This window comes from Psittacula echo, assembly GCF_963264785.1.
Source record: "Psittacula echo genome assembly, chromosome: 1".
Lineage (NCBI taxonomy): Eukaryota > Metazoa > Chordata > Aves > Psittaciformes > Psittacidae > Psittacula > Psittacula echo.
Window position 1 is genome coordinate 49,261,253 of NC_137735.1, and position 14,996 is coordinate 49,276,248.

General features: G+C 46.3%; 1 protein-coding gene across 4 annotated transcripts; it reads right to left on the reverse strand.

Annotated features, from left to right (window-relative positions):
• Window positions 1–593: 593 nt before the first annotated feature.
• On the reverse strand, window positions 594–14,449 carry SRP72 (signal recognition particle 72). 4 transcript variants are annotated; one of them, XM_080614913.1, is made up of 19 exons: window positions 14,176–14,449; window positions 13,072–13,192; window positions 11,133–11,256; window positions 10,170–10,313; window positions 9,296–9,407; window positions 8,126–8,157; window positions 7,487–7,611; window positions 7,340–7,397; window positions 7,032–7,163; window positions 6,538–6,666; window positions 5,962–6,034; window positions 5,333–5,397; window positions 4,240–4,335; window positions 3,686–3,789; window positions 3,005–3,082; window positions 2,242–2,379; window positions 1,957–1,994; window positions 1,489–1,648; window positions 594–836 (listed from the first exon to the last, which is right to left on the reverse strand). In XM_080614913.1, the coding sequence occupies exons 1-19, from the start codon at window positions 14,282–14,284 to the stop codon at window positions 662–664; spliced, it is 2,013 nt and encodes a 670-aa protein (XP_080471039.1). In that variant the 5' UTR covers window positions 14,285–14,449; the 3' UTR covers window positions 594–661. The 4 variants fall into 4 exon arrangements, 3 of the variants coding, with proteins under 3 accessions (XP_080471039.1, XP_080471041.1, XP_080471040.1); XM_080614915.1 differs by having other exon boundaries at window positions 14,172–14,283; XM_080614914.1 differs by lacking the exon at window positions 3,005–3,082.
• Between the last annotated feature and the right edge of the window lie 547 nt (window positions 14,450–14,996).

Sequence of the window (14,996 nt, forward strand, 5' to 3'; positions counted from 1 at the left end):
TCACCAGATTCCACTTGAGAAGCACAATGCCTCTTCCACTTAGTCCACCACCACCAGCCACTTCAGTTTAACTCACTCTTCTTTTGCCAAGCCTGCTAGAGTAAGGATTGCAGAAAAGGGACACCGAGTCAGCTGCCACACACTTTGCCCTGCTTTCTCTTAACAGCCTGTTCTCCCCCTTCACATTATCTTCTGTATTATGTAGCCCAGATGTTTCCCAAGACCCTTTGTGCCTGTGCTCTTCGGCGATCAGAGACTGACTGCAATGAGACATATAGGGAGATGCTTGCATTATGCAGTCGGACACATTGTCAAATAAATTTGCTAAAGGCCGTAATATATGCAGGAGGAGCACAAAACTACATCTCAAGAAGTTCTTGATTATTCCACATCTTTTAAATGTTTGGCAACATGGACAGATTTCTTCCTAGAGGCTGCATTTCAGTTTAATGCCAACACGAAGTTACAGTGGGAGCAAGTGTGAGGAAGGTGACTGTGAGCAGACCCATCTCAGTGCCTATCCCAGCCCATTTCCCCCCAGAACCCCCACAGAAAGGACAGAGATCCACATGCCAAGTGTCTTTTCTCCAGCACTTGCTTTTGACCTTTATTCTGCAGCCAGCATCACCTACTGAAGGAGGGAGGTTCCATGTCCTGCTTTCTACCACCCTCCTTTAGCCCCTTTCTTTTTCTTCTGCTGCTGCTTCTTCTTGGTGGCCGGAGCACCAGCGGGTTTTTGGTGCCTGGGAGGGATGACGTTACTTGTGGCCGACACAGCTGTACCGCTGCCGGGCCGAGGGGAGGTAGGTGGGCTGCTGGCAGTCCTACTGGCATCCCTGCAGGGAAACGAGAGAAAGAGACACCACATGGGTTCACAGCCACCTACAAGATGTAGCACTACTGCAGGAAGCTGACAGCAAAAACCAGCAGCTGCCCAGTAAGGTATGGGAGGGCAATCTTGCAAGGAGATCTTAAAAAAGCTTCAACACATATCAAAGGGCTGATGGATGATGGGAATATACCTCAAAGGGCAGGCAATCACCTTCTAACTGATGTCTACTACATAGTGTAAGTCCTCTACAATGAAAGCAAGGCTTACTTTTGAACAGATGTGTGACAGCTCACACATGAGAAGCCTTTCAGCCCCCCACGCTTAGGCAGAGCAAATCCAACACGCTTTCTCTCTCCTTAAGCACAAAGGCACCTTTGTGCCAGTCCTCCTCACAAACACTGCTCAAGCCAACTCTGCCACAAAAGGCTTCTCATGCTTCTGTTCTGAGACAGCTGTATAAAGAGAAACTATCAGACAGCACTGGACCCTGCACTGCTATTATTTTAGAAGTACTTCCTTCTCTCAGATGCTAGTAAGTCACCATCTTGCTGTCAGGCCTCATACACATTGGGAAAACCTGATTCCAGCTCAAATAATCAGCATCAACTTAGAAGGAAGTGTAGTGTTTTCCCAAATCATGACTAATGGGTACTTACAGTTCAGAGGAGCCAGCTGTAGTTGAACCCTGAGTCCCCTTGCCAACCTGATCCTTCTTCTTGCCCTTCTTTCGGCCACGATAGTAGGAACGCTCCCGCATTGGAAGCCACCGCTCGGGGTCAGGAGTCACCTTGGGGTCATAGTTCTTAGGCAGCTTTCCTGCACAAGATAGTGCCAGGAAATGAGACTGGGGTTAACACTAGAGAGGCATCACCAAGGGATACATATGGGAGTCAGTAGCCAGGAAGTGCAAAGAGCCCAGCAGAGGCTGCCTATCAGAGTGCTGCTCTCACTTCAGTGGAAAAATGACTCATCCAAACAAGCTGTCACAAAGATCCAAGCTCACTGGAACCCAGTCCTAGCAAAGGGCTCCAGCTCCTGGGGAGCTCAAAGCTGGCTATTTGAAGAAACAATTTGGTGAGCTCCATGGAGCTGTGTTGTGTCAACAGCTAGGAAACTCAACTTACCCTTCTTTTTTTTCTTCTTCTTCTTCACATCCCCTTGTCTGAAAAGCAAGAAGAGAAACAGCTGCTGTGACACAGCACGGACACAGCAGACAAGCCAACTGAAAACTAGCCGTGGAGAAAGCTGAACCATTCCCAGCTCTCTCGAAACTTGGTTTGCTGCTACCTCAAACTCCTTGCAGCTAGACATCGGGCTCCCTTTCCACAGCAATGCCCTCACCACACTAGGAGTGGTTCTTGTGCGACACCAAAGGATGATTGCACCAGAGGTACAGCAGACCGCTTTACCCTTGCTCTTTCTGCTGGTTGTCTCCAGTGAGCTTCCCAGCTTTCTTCCGAATGTAGGTTGCTCCGTGGGAGTTCTCCAGCGCATCAACATCTACTTTCAGTGACAGGGTATCCGAGGAAGGCAAGTGTTTGCTAAGACTGCAAGGGAAGAGTTTAGGGATGCAAACCGGCAAACAAGAAGACAAACACCCAGGTTTGGCCAGGTAGCAACAGGTAATATCAGCTTAACAAATTCAGCCTGTTAGCAATGCAGACACCTGACAGGCCCATGGGGCTAGTTCCAGCTCTCTCACCCACTTCCTACACAAGCTGGGATGAGTTGCTTAATCACCACCTGCCTCACTTTAATACGGGGAAAGAAGCAGCAACTTCCTTTGAAAGCTGCTCAGGATGGCAAGAGCAGTATGTGAACCTGGTATTTTGGGTCACTTGAGAGCTTAGCCACATTTTATAGGGCACAGTCCTGCGTTACAACCACAGGTTTCAGATTCCAACAGAAAATACAGAGGCGCTCCTATTTTTGGTTCCATTATCAATTCTCAGAGAGAAGGCCAAAGATAAAAGGGTCTTGGAACCCACAGGAATCAAACCAACTAAGGAAATAATAGAGCTCCAGACAGCGTGACCTGGATACGTAGCTGTTCTGGAGACACTGCCTGCTTTCAGGTGAGAATGGGTCTGAATTCTCCACACAGCTGAAATAGAAGGGACCAATGCCCAAATGCCCCTTTTTCTTTGCTCTGATACCACCTCAAAAGGATACACTTTAGCTTTTTCAGGGTCCACCAGGGAGTAGGCAGAGATTAGCTGTGCCAGAGTATGCACATCTTTTGGGTTTTGCCTTGGTAAGGGGAAAAAAAAAAGGACCAAGTTACCAAGGTACACATTCATCTCAAAGACCAGTATCATCATGCAGTGCTTCCTGCCACAGCATAGTTGCTGTCTGTGCAGATAAGCATGTCAGTCTGTGGTCTCTCCACAGCACATCACCAAACATCACTCATGTGGACAAAGGGAGGTGCACACTTCTCCACAGTATCATAAAGCAGGCAAAGAAAGGCAAAAATCCCTCAGGTCCCAGCAGCAAAGACAAGTTAACAGTGTGCTGTCCCCCCAGTCCCATCAAGTGCATAATAAACACTAAAATTTAGACATCCATGGTTTATATAGCACTAGAAAAACTGATACATGCCCATCCCCAGAGCAATCTTCGCTGCACACAAGAGGCTTCTGGGACAGGTCAACCAGGTTTTCAAGTGAGTATCAGCTTTGATCAAATGAACTATCCCTCCTCCTTCCAAAGCATGGTTTTGCATTGGAGCCCCGTGTGACAGCAACTCTAAAGCATGGCTACCAGTCAACCAATATTGTCAGGTGCGGCCTGGCACAGAGCAGATTGCAGATGTCTCTGGGTGGAGATCTGTTCAGCAACCACCCAACTCACTTCCAGAGCTCCTCCAAGTCGCTGATTGCTTCCTTCTTCCTGCCATGTTTTAGTTTAAAGTTAGCAGCTTCCCTTATCAACGACAAATGGACAGGAGACTTTGGCTGAAAGACACAGCAGCCATAATTAGTTCCTCATTATCACAGCATAGTGTCCAGCTCTAGCTGGCTTTAATGCCCCTGAGACCTGGCCCCAGAGAACTGAGCTAGCACCCTGTCACACAGAAAGCAGGCCACCTTTCCACACCAGCATGTGAGGCAGAACTGCATGGGACAAGGCAGCTTGGTGGTCCACAATGCTTTCTAATCAGGGAGAAGAACTGATTGCCACATTTGGGCACCCATTGCCACCACTCTCGTAATCTGACTGGATCTCCCTGTTTGCAATACATCTAAAATAATGAAACTGTGATAAAACAAATGTTCACAAAACAGCTCACTGGTCTCCAAAACCCCAACTGGATGAGCTGCTGGGGCTATGCATCAACAGGAAAAGCTACGCCAGACTTAGCTAGAAAAAGCCAGAAAAGATTAGCTCCTCTGGTTCTGACTTACCTGGAATTGCTGATACCACTGGATAGCCTGTGTGAAAACCTCAATTGCACTGTCAATGTCCTCTTCATGACTGTACATTGTCACCAATGCAGACACCTGCAAACAAATATTCAAGAGCAGCTTATAGCATATCTTCAAACAAGCTGTATAGCCAGAGAGTCAGAAGTTAAATGATGGCATTTCCTAAAACCAGCACCAATGTGAGCTTTATGCTCCATCCCTAAAAGCCAGCTGTGGCAACAGACAGGATATCCAGGCAAGACTTTCCTACCTAGGTTCCTCCCAAAGAAATATCCCCACCAGTCTTTCTCTTACAGTACAAGCTCAAGACTGCACTCACAGAAAGAACTTCCTTGTCTGAGCACTTTCTTTGCTTGCACTGGACATAATTTCATTAGAAACCCTTTTTCTTCCCCCATGCTCTATCCCAATAGCCATTAAAAAAGTAAATCAGTACTGAAGAGATGATACAGACACCACCTGTGTGTCTGCACCCCAGCTGTAACTAGAGATGAGGCAGAGCAAGGAGCTGAACTGCCCCCCCCTATAAATTACTTTGGTCATTAGCACTTGCAATTGGAACAGACCCATAACTGTCAGCCTCTGCTCAAGATGCTTATGCTGTACACTTGAGCATTTTCAAGGTCAAAAGCTTTTTGGAATGCCAGATGGGGACATGCATGCAGACCAGGGTGATGCTGTGGGGTTGGAACATGTGGTACTTTCTTCCCTAACGCCTGTTGTGCTAGAGCTGCTTCAGAAACTTCCCAACAGTACATACCAGGGAAGCAGCTGCTCCAGTCATGTTATGCAAGTAAATCCAGGCAACACGCAGGTCTGAGTGATTACAAGAGAGCAGGAATACAGGCAGAGAGCATCTCTGCTGACAGGCAGAGTACTTCTATGGCTAAGTTCACGCCACCTGATGCAAATTATAATCCCACCTTTGTCCAAGACAAGGAAGATGGGCTCAAAATCCCTGCAGACACTCAGGTCAAATGAAAACCACAGCGAAGAGGCAACAAGGAGCAGGCAGCACAAAGCTGTGCTACCTGAGAAAAACCTCACACAGTTCAGGCTGAGTTTTTCTTACCATACCAGGCTTGTGCTGAAGTTCTTCTATGCTCCTCAGGATCATGCAGGCTTTGGTAACACTGCCTACAAGACACACAGGGAGGAACAAGTTCTGAGAGACATAGTAACACTTCAATTGGCCAGTGAACTTCCAGCCAAAGGTAAACAACGGGAACATAACAATTTGCATCTTGGAACACCTCCCCCATTTCCAGGAATAAAGGACAAGCCTCCACACAAAAAAAACTTTCTGCTCTTGCCACATCCTGCAAGGATTCAGGAGCAAGCTTTTGCAAGCAGGGTCTTCCCTTCCAGGAGGAACTCTAGACTGCCTGACTATATACAGGAATGGTACCACCAGGGAGCCACATACTACTCCCAAGACCTTCCTGCCCAGAACAGATTCAGCCCTATTACAAAGGCTGTGGGCATCTCTGCCAGAAGCCTTTGAAGCCTGGATATCCAGACATTAAGCTATAAGCATTATCCTGCCATAGCCATATATATAGAATACCCAACTGAAAGTATCTCTGTTCTCAACCCGTCACAACAGTGACTGCAGCAAAGATTGCCCTAAAATCTGCTTTTATAACCCCTTGTACCATTATCATGTGCAGACACTTCCCAACAAAGTAGGACACTGGATACCTTGTGCAATTTTTAGCTGGGCCATCGTCAGCTTGATCTCAGCTGCATTGGCAGGGTGCTGGTCTGCAAAGTCCTGAGAGTCAGAAGAAAGAACAATTCAACATGTGTGTGGGTACCAGGCTGCTGCTCGTGCTCAGTCACAGCAAGCTGGCAAGAGCCAAAGGAAGCCTTATAGCACAGGCAGGCTTCAGCACAAAGCTGAGGAGGGCCCCAAAGTGTGCCAGAGGCCCATCACCCTTTCAGATTTCTGTCCCAGGCCACTTACGCGCCCCAAAAAGGAGGCGGTTGCAAACTGCTTGCAAGCAGAGCAGGACAGCAGCAGAGATCACGGCTTACCCTACATGTCTACTACAGATTCCCAAGCATAAAAATCAGAGGTGCAAGAGAACGATTCCCATTTAAAAGCAGCATCATTCAGCTGGGTGTAAATGCTTTTCAGCAGCATTAAACCAAACCAAAATCAGTATAGTCAGACACCCTTGGGAATTTAACGCAGGCAAAACAAACTAAGTAGAACAGCACAGGAGAACACAAAGCACAAGTTTAAAGAGCTTGACCAACTGTTTCTTAACCTACCTGCAGAAGCCCTACAGCCTTTGCATGCTGCTTCTCACGACACAGTTGGGCAGCCTGGATCAGCACAGGGAGAAGATGCTCAGGGCTCTGCGACTGCAGGCTTGCTGACAGCTTGCGGCACTGATCTGCCTGAGGAGTGGGAAGAGAGAATACACTTTTCTCAAGCTCTATAAGCACCTAATACAGGGCTAACATACCAGTTTTATCTGAGAAGTGATGGTTTCCCTGAAGTAGGACACAGAACCAAGAAGAAGTCCTCTTAGCAGCACTTCAGATGCAGCTAAGAACCCCCCACACCCCTTCTGTCTTCTAATAATTTCCAACCATCCTTTCTACAGCCACACTCAAGTCACTACATTAACTGTCTGCTCTTTTAGGGACCTAAACAAAGTGGTCTTATCTTTTGCCACAGAACAGCTACATATCCATTTTTGCCTAGTCAAACTCCTGTGGAGTAAATCTGCAGCTACTTACTGCAGATAAGTTTCTCCTACCTGGTTAGTGTACATTGCCAGCAAAGCTTTGTTGAATTCAATCGCCTGGAGCTGTTTCTTGGAGAGTTTGTGTTCAACACCTTCTGCATTGGTCAGCTTCACCTTTTTCTTTGAGTCAAAGACATTTTGGTCCTGGGGAAATCACACATCAAGAGAAGATTTCACTACATTCCTTGAAGATGAAAAAGTCTCTGTGTCTGTGATTTAACTACTGTTTAGGAAGAAGTCTTTCCTGGTTATTGCCCTTCTCTCCACAGAAGTAGAGATGCAGACTCAGTAACTACATTGAAAGTAAGTTAATTCTATACCTTGTTAATTGTGATGATGTTATTTGCAATGACAGCAAGAAGACCTACATCTGTTGGCCTGCAGATACGAAAAGTAGAAAGCACATTATTAAACAGTGGTCTCTCTACAGATGGAAGACTGAGCATTTGTTCTACAAAAACCCTTACTTCAACTTGATTATTTGATTGTAGAGCTGCAGAGCATCCTCTGTACGACCCTGTAGTTGCATGATATAAGCCATCTGACCATGAATAATGGCTAGTTCAGCTTCAATGTCTTCCTCTGTCACATCCTGAAGGAAAATCAAGGCAAAAAGAAAAAAGCTTCCATCTCACTTCTCTTTCCCTGGCTTCAGCATTCGGCTAGCAAATGTCTAAAAAAGAAAGCTTCACCTTCTTTTGCACAAAACTGAAGATACCCTTAACTTGTGCCCTGAATCTGCCCCTCAGCTCGAAATATCAGTGATTACAAATCTCCCGTTTCCCACAACGCACTCAGCGTGTTCATCCATAGTAGGGTGGGTCCCAGAGTGGCTTCAGACAACCTTTACCCATTTTGCCTGCACCAGCATACGCAACTGCGCAGAGTACAGCAGCAAACAGCTGACAGTATTAGCTACCCTTCCGCAACAACTATGATTGCTGCCCCAACCTCACAGCAGGTACCAGCAACAGCAGCAAGCTGTGCTGGGTAATACTGCACAGCAGCTTTGGCCACTCTCTGCTACCTGCAGTACACTTCATGACTGCACCCCTGTTCACACTGGTGCAAGGCAAACACTTTCCAGAGCAATATTTAGAACTTACAGAGTCTTCTGACAGCGACTGGCGGCACAGCTCTAGAAGGAAAAGCAAAATGAAGAACAGAATTTAGAACGCTTTAGGGACAAAAAAATCACCTAGAAGTATGGGAGAACATATATTTTTTCATGTATCCCTGAAAATTCTGCAGTGTTACAAGGGCACATCAGACAGGTCTGATAATGGATGGGAATAAGCATGAAGGAGAAGACAACATGATATGGAAGAAACATCAAATGCACAGGAGATACTGTCCCTCCCAGAGCTGCCTTCTGAGAGCAGAGTCACATACTCATTTTCTCTCCTGAGCATATTTCCTTAAACATAGCTCCTGATCTTTTACGTAGGGATCACTCAGCTGCAACTGCTCACTATCTTGGGAGTTATTTTAGAGCGCTGCAAGCCTGAAATACTCCCTTTATGGGGAACAATTCCATCAGTTTTCAATACACATACCAGGCACTTCTTAATGTTCTCATACACGTCACCAGAACATCACTTGCTTTGCTCTCCAAAGGACTATGATCACACTACATAGGCTTAAATTACACATATTTAATAGACCAGTTGTATGAGAGAGCTGCTATTCTATCATCAAAATTGGGACAGAACTGACCTATTTATCTGCAAAAGCAATCAGAACAGACAGAAGCTAAGTCTTCCTAAGGCTCCCTGCCTCCAGCCTGCTTTTTCTGTTTTCAAACACACACAAACCCCCCCTTCTACTCCATATAAAAAATCCTCTTTGCAAAAAAGTTCATTTATTGGCTTATACTAATTTGATACCTAATTCGGACTATTAAGTATTTTTATTTTTTAAAGTGTATGTTTACATATATACATACACTAACAAAACCAGCAGTTAGAGTATATTAAATATCATGCTTATGAGAAGAGATTACACTCCTGACTACTTCCTACTTCAAAAAAGGCACTGCACACCAACCAGGGCTGTAAGAGATCCAGGAGATGGTACATGCCACATAGGTCTGGAAAAGAGCTGCAGAGGAACGTGTCTACAGAAACGCCAGTTCTGTAAGGAACCGTACAAAAATTTACAGTTCCTGCTGCTGGTCAGTTTGTAAGTTTTGAAAACCTCTTTCTGACTGTGTCTATAGAGAGCAAGTAACTACTTCTATCACACAAAGCTTCCCTCTCACCTCACCATGTTTTTACCTTCCGCTCTCTGTAGTTTTTTCATTGCTTCATTCAGCTTTCCTTGCCCAATCAGTGCACATGCACTGTTATAACACAGCTCGTAGGTAGCTTCTCGAAGGCCCAAATCCTCCTAGAATGAAAAGCAAAATGTAACTGCATTAACACCAACCAAGCTATACAGTTTTGACAGATAATGGACACAAACTATAGTTTTCATGCACATTCAAACTATTCCTCACAAAGTAAATTCAGAGGCAGTTTTAAAAGGGCAAATAAGTCAGTGCAAAGGATCTTCCCTCAAGCTGCACAACCAAGTCAGAGGCAATTGACAGGGCAGCAATGAAACTCTAGCCCGAGTTTAGGGACTACTTAGGCTACTGAAGGAGGGCAGGTTATGAACCACTACTCTAGAGAGCTAGAAAGCGTATCCACAGCACTGAACACAACACTGAGCACACTGTGCACACCTCCAAGGACAAAGATCTCTGAAGAAATGAGAATGCTACAATGTGCACTTGGTCATGAACCAAAATATTCCCAACCATGGCTAGGTGATCCAGGCAGCTAGCTTTAACCAAGACAAGAGGGTAAAGAGACACAGGCAAGTGCTAGTCACAAGTGTTCTGCCTAATGCAAGCTCAGAGAAATGTACTTCCTGCTCAGTTGTGACATCTACTAACATGAGTTTCCTAGAGATCAAAGGTGAAGTATAACTCGTGAACAATAACAGCATTTATTCCTCCATACAGGGAAAACTACTAGGTGATCTTCAACGCACTCAGAAGTCATTAAGCGACAGCAACACATTTCTACCCTGTTAAATATCTACAATTCCATATCCTATACTCCCTGGATCTCACTCTTACACATATACATGCACACACTTACTTACTGGCATCACCTTCTCCCACGTGCTTTGCGCTGCCACAACAGCAGAAAGGTTGGTTTTTCTCTCTTCCTCATACTCATCCTGGGAGTTGCGGATGAGATCCCTGTATGCAGCCAGACAATCATCGTAACGCTCCAGCCTGTACAGCTGAGAAGGGGAAGGGATTAGCCTTCGGGACAGTATTTCCCTGTGTATGCCAGTAACTACAGTCTCCTTCCTTCCTCCCCATGGGCTGTGGGCTGTGGGCTGCAGAGCATCATACGTTTTAAAATTACTAACATTTGCATCTACCTTTAAGGGCAAACTCTATAGATTAGACTTGCAAGGACTCAAGCAACGACACCAGATACCTGTGCACAAGCAGCACAGTTCTTATTCCTAAAACAGCTTCTTTAAAAGCAGCAGTTTACACAGTTTTGCCATCAAACAGCCCTTTTCCAGCAGCTTAGATAACCTCTCTATTTTTATTTTTTTCTCAGGGAAAGGTTAAATGGTGTTTCATGCAGCTGAGAGAAGACAGCCAACTCTTCACAAAACTGTTCTGATCTACCAGGGAGAAACCAGAGAAGATACACAACTTCTTTTCCGCTTTACTTCTAATGCCTGAGGTGGCAGCCCCTGCAAACCATTCCTGCCAGGTATCTAATGCAAGCAGGGGGCTCAGCCTCAAATAAACCTCATCAGCTCTCTTCCATCCTCCATCCCCTCAGCCAGATGGCTATTACCAGGCTAGACCCAAGGACAGCAAGTTATAAATGTATTGCTTTGGTTCAGTGGCAGTAAGGTGACAATTCTGCCTTCAGCAACAAGAGTCTGAAGCTCCACAGAAGCTGGAGCAGTTGGGAACTGTACCTCTCCTTACTTTCCAGGCAGAGAAGGAAACTCTGTCCCCATACTTGCCCCACGTTAGAGGGACAAGGCATCCAGTATATGAAAATCCCACCAGGAAGAAAAGTTCATAATTACCACTTGTCCATAAAGCTCCTTCAGTTTGTCTGTCTGCTGACTGGCACTCTGAATGGTCTTGAGAGCATTTTCAATACGATTGAGCCTGTATTCGCAGTAGGCCTTCTCAAAGGCAATAACATCACTGCAAGAACAAGACAAAGGCTGACGGCATGCACTGTAGTCTTCATTCAACAGCATTCACTCACCTGAACACACTTGTTTAAGCAGCCCTAATTAGTCACAGACACATAACCGAAGAGCCAAACACCAGAGGTGAGCACATGATTACTGAATTACGATTACTGAATTATGTATCTGTTAAGCACTGAAAATATCTTAAACCTACTTTGTGTTCAAAAGACAAGGAATATCAAAGCTCCACCCAAACAGGAGGTTCTTTTTTGATGGTGTTTCCAGACACATGGTTTTCAAAACCCTGTTTCATACTGCTTATGAGAATCAAATGCTGAAAGGTAAAATGATATCAAACTTCATTATATGACTCCTTAAGGAGAAAGCATATCATTACAGCAAAGACAGTCAACTCAGAGAAGTGAAATGGTATGAAATACAGTCCCTCTTACAGCCTGATACTAAGCCAACGGTAACATTAACCTGCTTTGAAATATCAGCCCAGCAGAACTGCAGCAAAAGGGTTTGCTGACGCTAAGATAAAATTGGCTTCAAAGGAAGCTCACACCAGCAGGGAAACATTATCAAACAAGCAAGCCTTGAATACTCTGTGCCACTTATCCCCAAGTTACCACTTAAGCCAAAGGAAAATTAATCAGTGATTCCTTTAGTCCATAGTAGTTACCAGCTATTTCTTTGCCTATTTAAAACTATCTGTCTAGCTGAGTATTCAGGGAGTCTGAAAACGAACAATTAAGAATTAAAGCAAAGCAGTGGGCCAGCCTCACTGCAGGAGAGGACAACTTTAAGACAGAGCAAGAACCATCACTTCCCCTGCTCTGCAGGATGCAAAGACAGACACACAGTAGAGCTAAGATAAGAAATTAGAGGGAAAACTCCGAAGCCAGTTGAATTTAGAGAAATTACTCCTCCTTCTTCTCACCATATACTAAAAAGACAAGTTTTATATATACATATATATATGTATATATACACAAATAACCCCCTTCCACCCCAGCAAAAAAGGAATTCATGAATAAGGTAATTAAGTTTTACCCAGATGTGAACACAAACAAGGGTATGTTTCATTGCACTAACATTACAATACACTTTTCTGGGAGTATCTGAAATACAGATGTTGTATTTCAGTAATAAACTATCTGTATTCCAGAGCATTATCTGAAATACAAAAAGTTTGCTGCCAGGAAGGTCTGGGGTAGCAATTTTCATCCTAGCTGTTGCACAAAGTGCCTTTTTATCAGGAAAGATAAATATATGTCTGCTTAATGACACAAACTGAAAGCTTGGCTTATTCTCAAACAGAAGTTGTCCTCAAGGTCCTGATTTGAGAACATGTACAAAGGGCATGCAACACCCCAAAAGCTGAAGCATCACCTTCAGGCTGGCAAAGAAAAGGACCCCAGGGAACAATATGAAAAGACAGCCAAGCAAAGCCAACAGCTAGCTGCCACCAGCAAGAGTTTTTCCTTTCTCTCTTCACTCCCCATGAGATCTGTCCTCTCCCCTTGTACCACCTATGGTGCACAACATCAGCAAGCAGAATTAGCTCATGAAGATCACTGGAAACTAGATTAGGGACAATCCCTTCAACAGCGAGACGTTAGACTGTCTTAAACTTGATCAGACCACCTCTGACATCCAGAACAAATCAGTGCTTCATTGAGAAGCCCAATCCCAATGGCTCTAAGCACCTCCCGGCCTTTATTTTGTTGCCCCCTTTATTTTGTTCCCCCCATGAAAGCTGCAATAGGTTCCTGAGGACATGTGGTTTCATATTTGTAGAGTAGAGCAAGACACAACTCACTTGGTTAACACTTTCATATGGGTGTTGATTACACTGAGGGCTTCCTTGAAGTTCCCATTCTGGATAAGACACACTACTTTACACTGAAGTGCAGTCACATCGTCTTTGCTGATCTGCAGTACTGGAGAGGAAAACAGTTTCAACACAGCAATCTAACTCATTATCACACACACTAAGGCTCTGCAAAAGCCAAATGCTGTTACAGTTGCAAAACCCCATCATAGAGAGCAGTTATGCCAATTTAAACAGGTCCTGGCATGGCTCGCCTTGGCTCAGATCGTGAAACAAATCCTGTCAGGATAAAGGATCCAGTATAAATACGAACTTACCCAAAGTGACTGCTGTGCTTTGGAACACAGCTGCACCAAAGGAGCTGTACACACCTAGACAAACCTTTCATTGGCATTTCACTACCAGGCAGAGAACACAGTGCCAACACCTGAGTGCCACGTAAAGCGTACACAGGAAGAAAGAGGCCTGACATGCAAGAACGACACGGCCGACACAGGCAGTCATTTTATATGCTAATACTTTCTGCCAAAGGAGGCAGTGAGGGAGAACTAGGAGAGAGAAGCTTGGGCATAGCATGCTTTATACTGCAATCCCACTCCGGATACCGAACTATCACAACGAGAGCGGACTTACTCCCAAGTTACCACTCCGAGTGAGTCGGTCCCTACTCACACCACCGCCTCTCCTCCTCCCGGGGAAAATCCCTTTTTCCTCCCGCCACCGACACCGAAGGAAACCCCGCCGGTAACCCCGAAGGCTCGGCACACCGCAGGGGCTGCGCCACGCTACCGTCGCTCCCGGGGCCCGGGCGGCTGCCTCGCGCACCTCCCTCGGTACGGTAAGAGCTACAGGGAGCGGTGCGCGCCGGAGCGCCGCTTGCCCGCAGCCCGCCCGCAGCTCGGCAGACGGAAGCCGCCCGTTCCGCATCACTGCGGCGCCCCCACTACACCGACCCTTGCAAAAGGCCAAGCGCACCGCGGGGAGCGACACCGGCCTGGAGAGACATGAGGCGGGGGCCGGGAACGGCCCCGTGCCCGGCCTGCTCCCGCTGACAAGCACCCCCGCCACGCACACACTGGCTCACTCACTCACTCTTGTTAACGGACTTGAGTGCGCGGGCGAAGTCGCCGTTCTGCCCGCAGCGGTTCACCTCACTCCACAGCGCCGCCGCGGCCCCCGAGCCGCCCGCCACCGCCGCCATCTTGGAACCGGGAGGAGAAGCACGTCGGGCGGGGGCGGCACCGGCGGCTGCCCCGGAAGCGGAAGGCCCCCCCTGGGCTCCTCCCACAGCTTGGTCCCTCACACCGCCATCAGCTGCGGTCTGTCCGAAGCTTTCCGGCGGGCGCGTTCCCTCACACCGCCGTCAGCCGCCTTTCTCCGCACAAACACTCGACAGCAGGAGCGAACTTGTATACGCGACGTTGTGAGAGTTGTGTGCAACTGTGGCACCTTCGTTATTGCCACATTACTCAGCTCAGCTTCTCTTGCCGTGTTATAACTGAAGAGCTTTTTTTAACGCTTTAATCAACTTCAACCCCCCCCCCCCCGCCCCAGGAATAAACTGAAGAAAAAAGTCGACAGACATGACCAAAGAGAGAGCAGGTAGGGAGGGTGGAAGAGGTGACTGCCCTCTTCAAAGGATTTTCCACCATTTCCCATCACTTTCTTCTGCTGAGACTCCCATCAGTCTTCAAATTTCAGAAATTATTACAAATATTAAAGGCTTGTTTTTTTCCTAATAAAATTTTACAATGTTCTCAATACATCAGAGGGTGAAAGTGCTTACCTACCACATTGTGTAACAATACCAACAAACCAGAATAATTCAAACAAACAGAAGATAAAAGTGCAGATGTGGAAGACAACCAGCAAAGCCAGCTCAGTGCAACTAGTGCAGCACAGGGCAATCAAGC

Bases quoted from the DNA above. Each gene is read 5' to 3' on its own strand.
- SRP72 (XM_080614913.1), bottom strand. From the start codon at position 14,284: ATGGCGGCGGTGGCGGGCGGCTCGGGGGCCGCGGCGGCGCTGTGGAGT. The intron at 1,995-2,241 runs GTAAAGCGGTCT...CTTGCTTTTCAG, and splicing joins AACCAGCAGAAAGAGCAAGG to ACAAGGGGATGTGAAGAAGA. The intron at 837-1,488 runs GTAAGTACCCAT...GTTTCCCTGCAG, and splicing joins ACAGCTGGCTCCTCTGAACT to GGATGCCAGTAGGACTGCCA.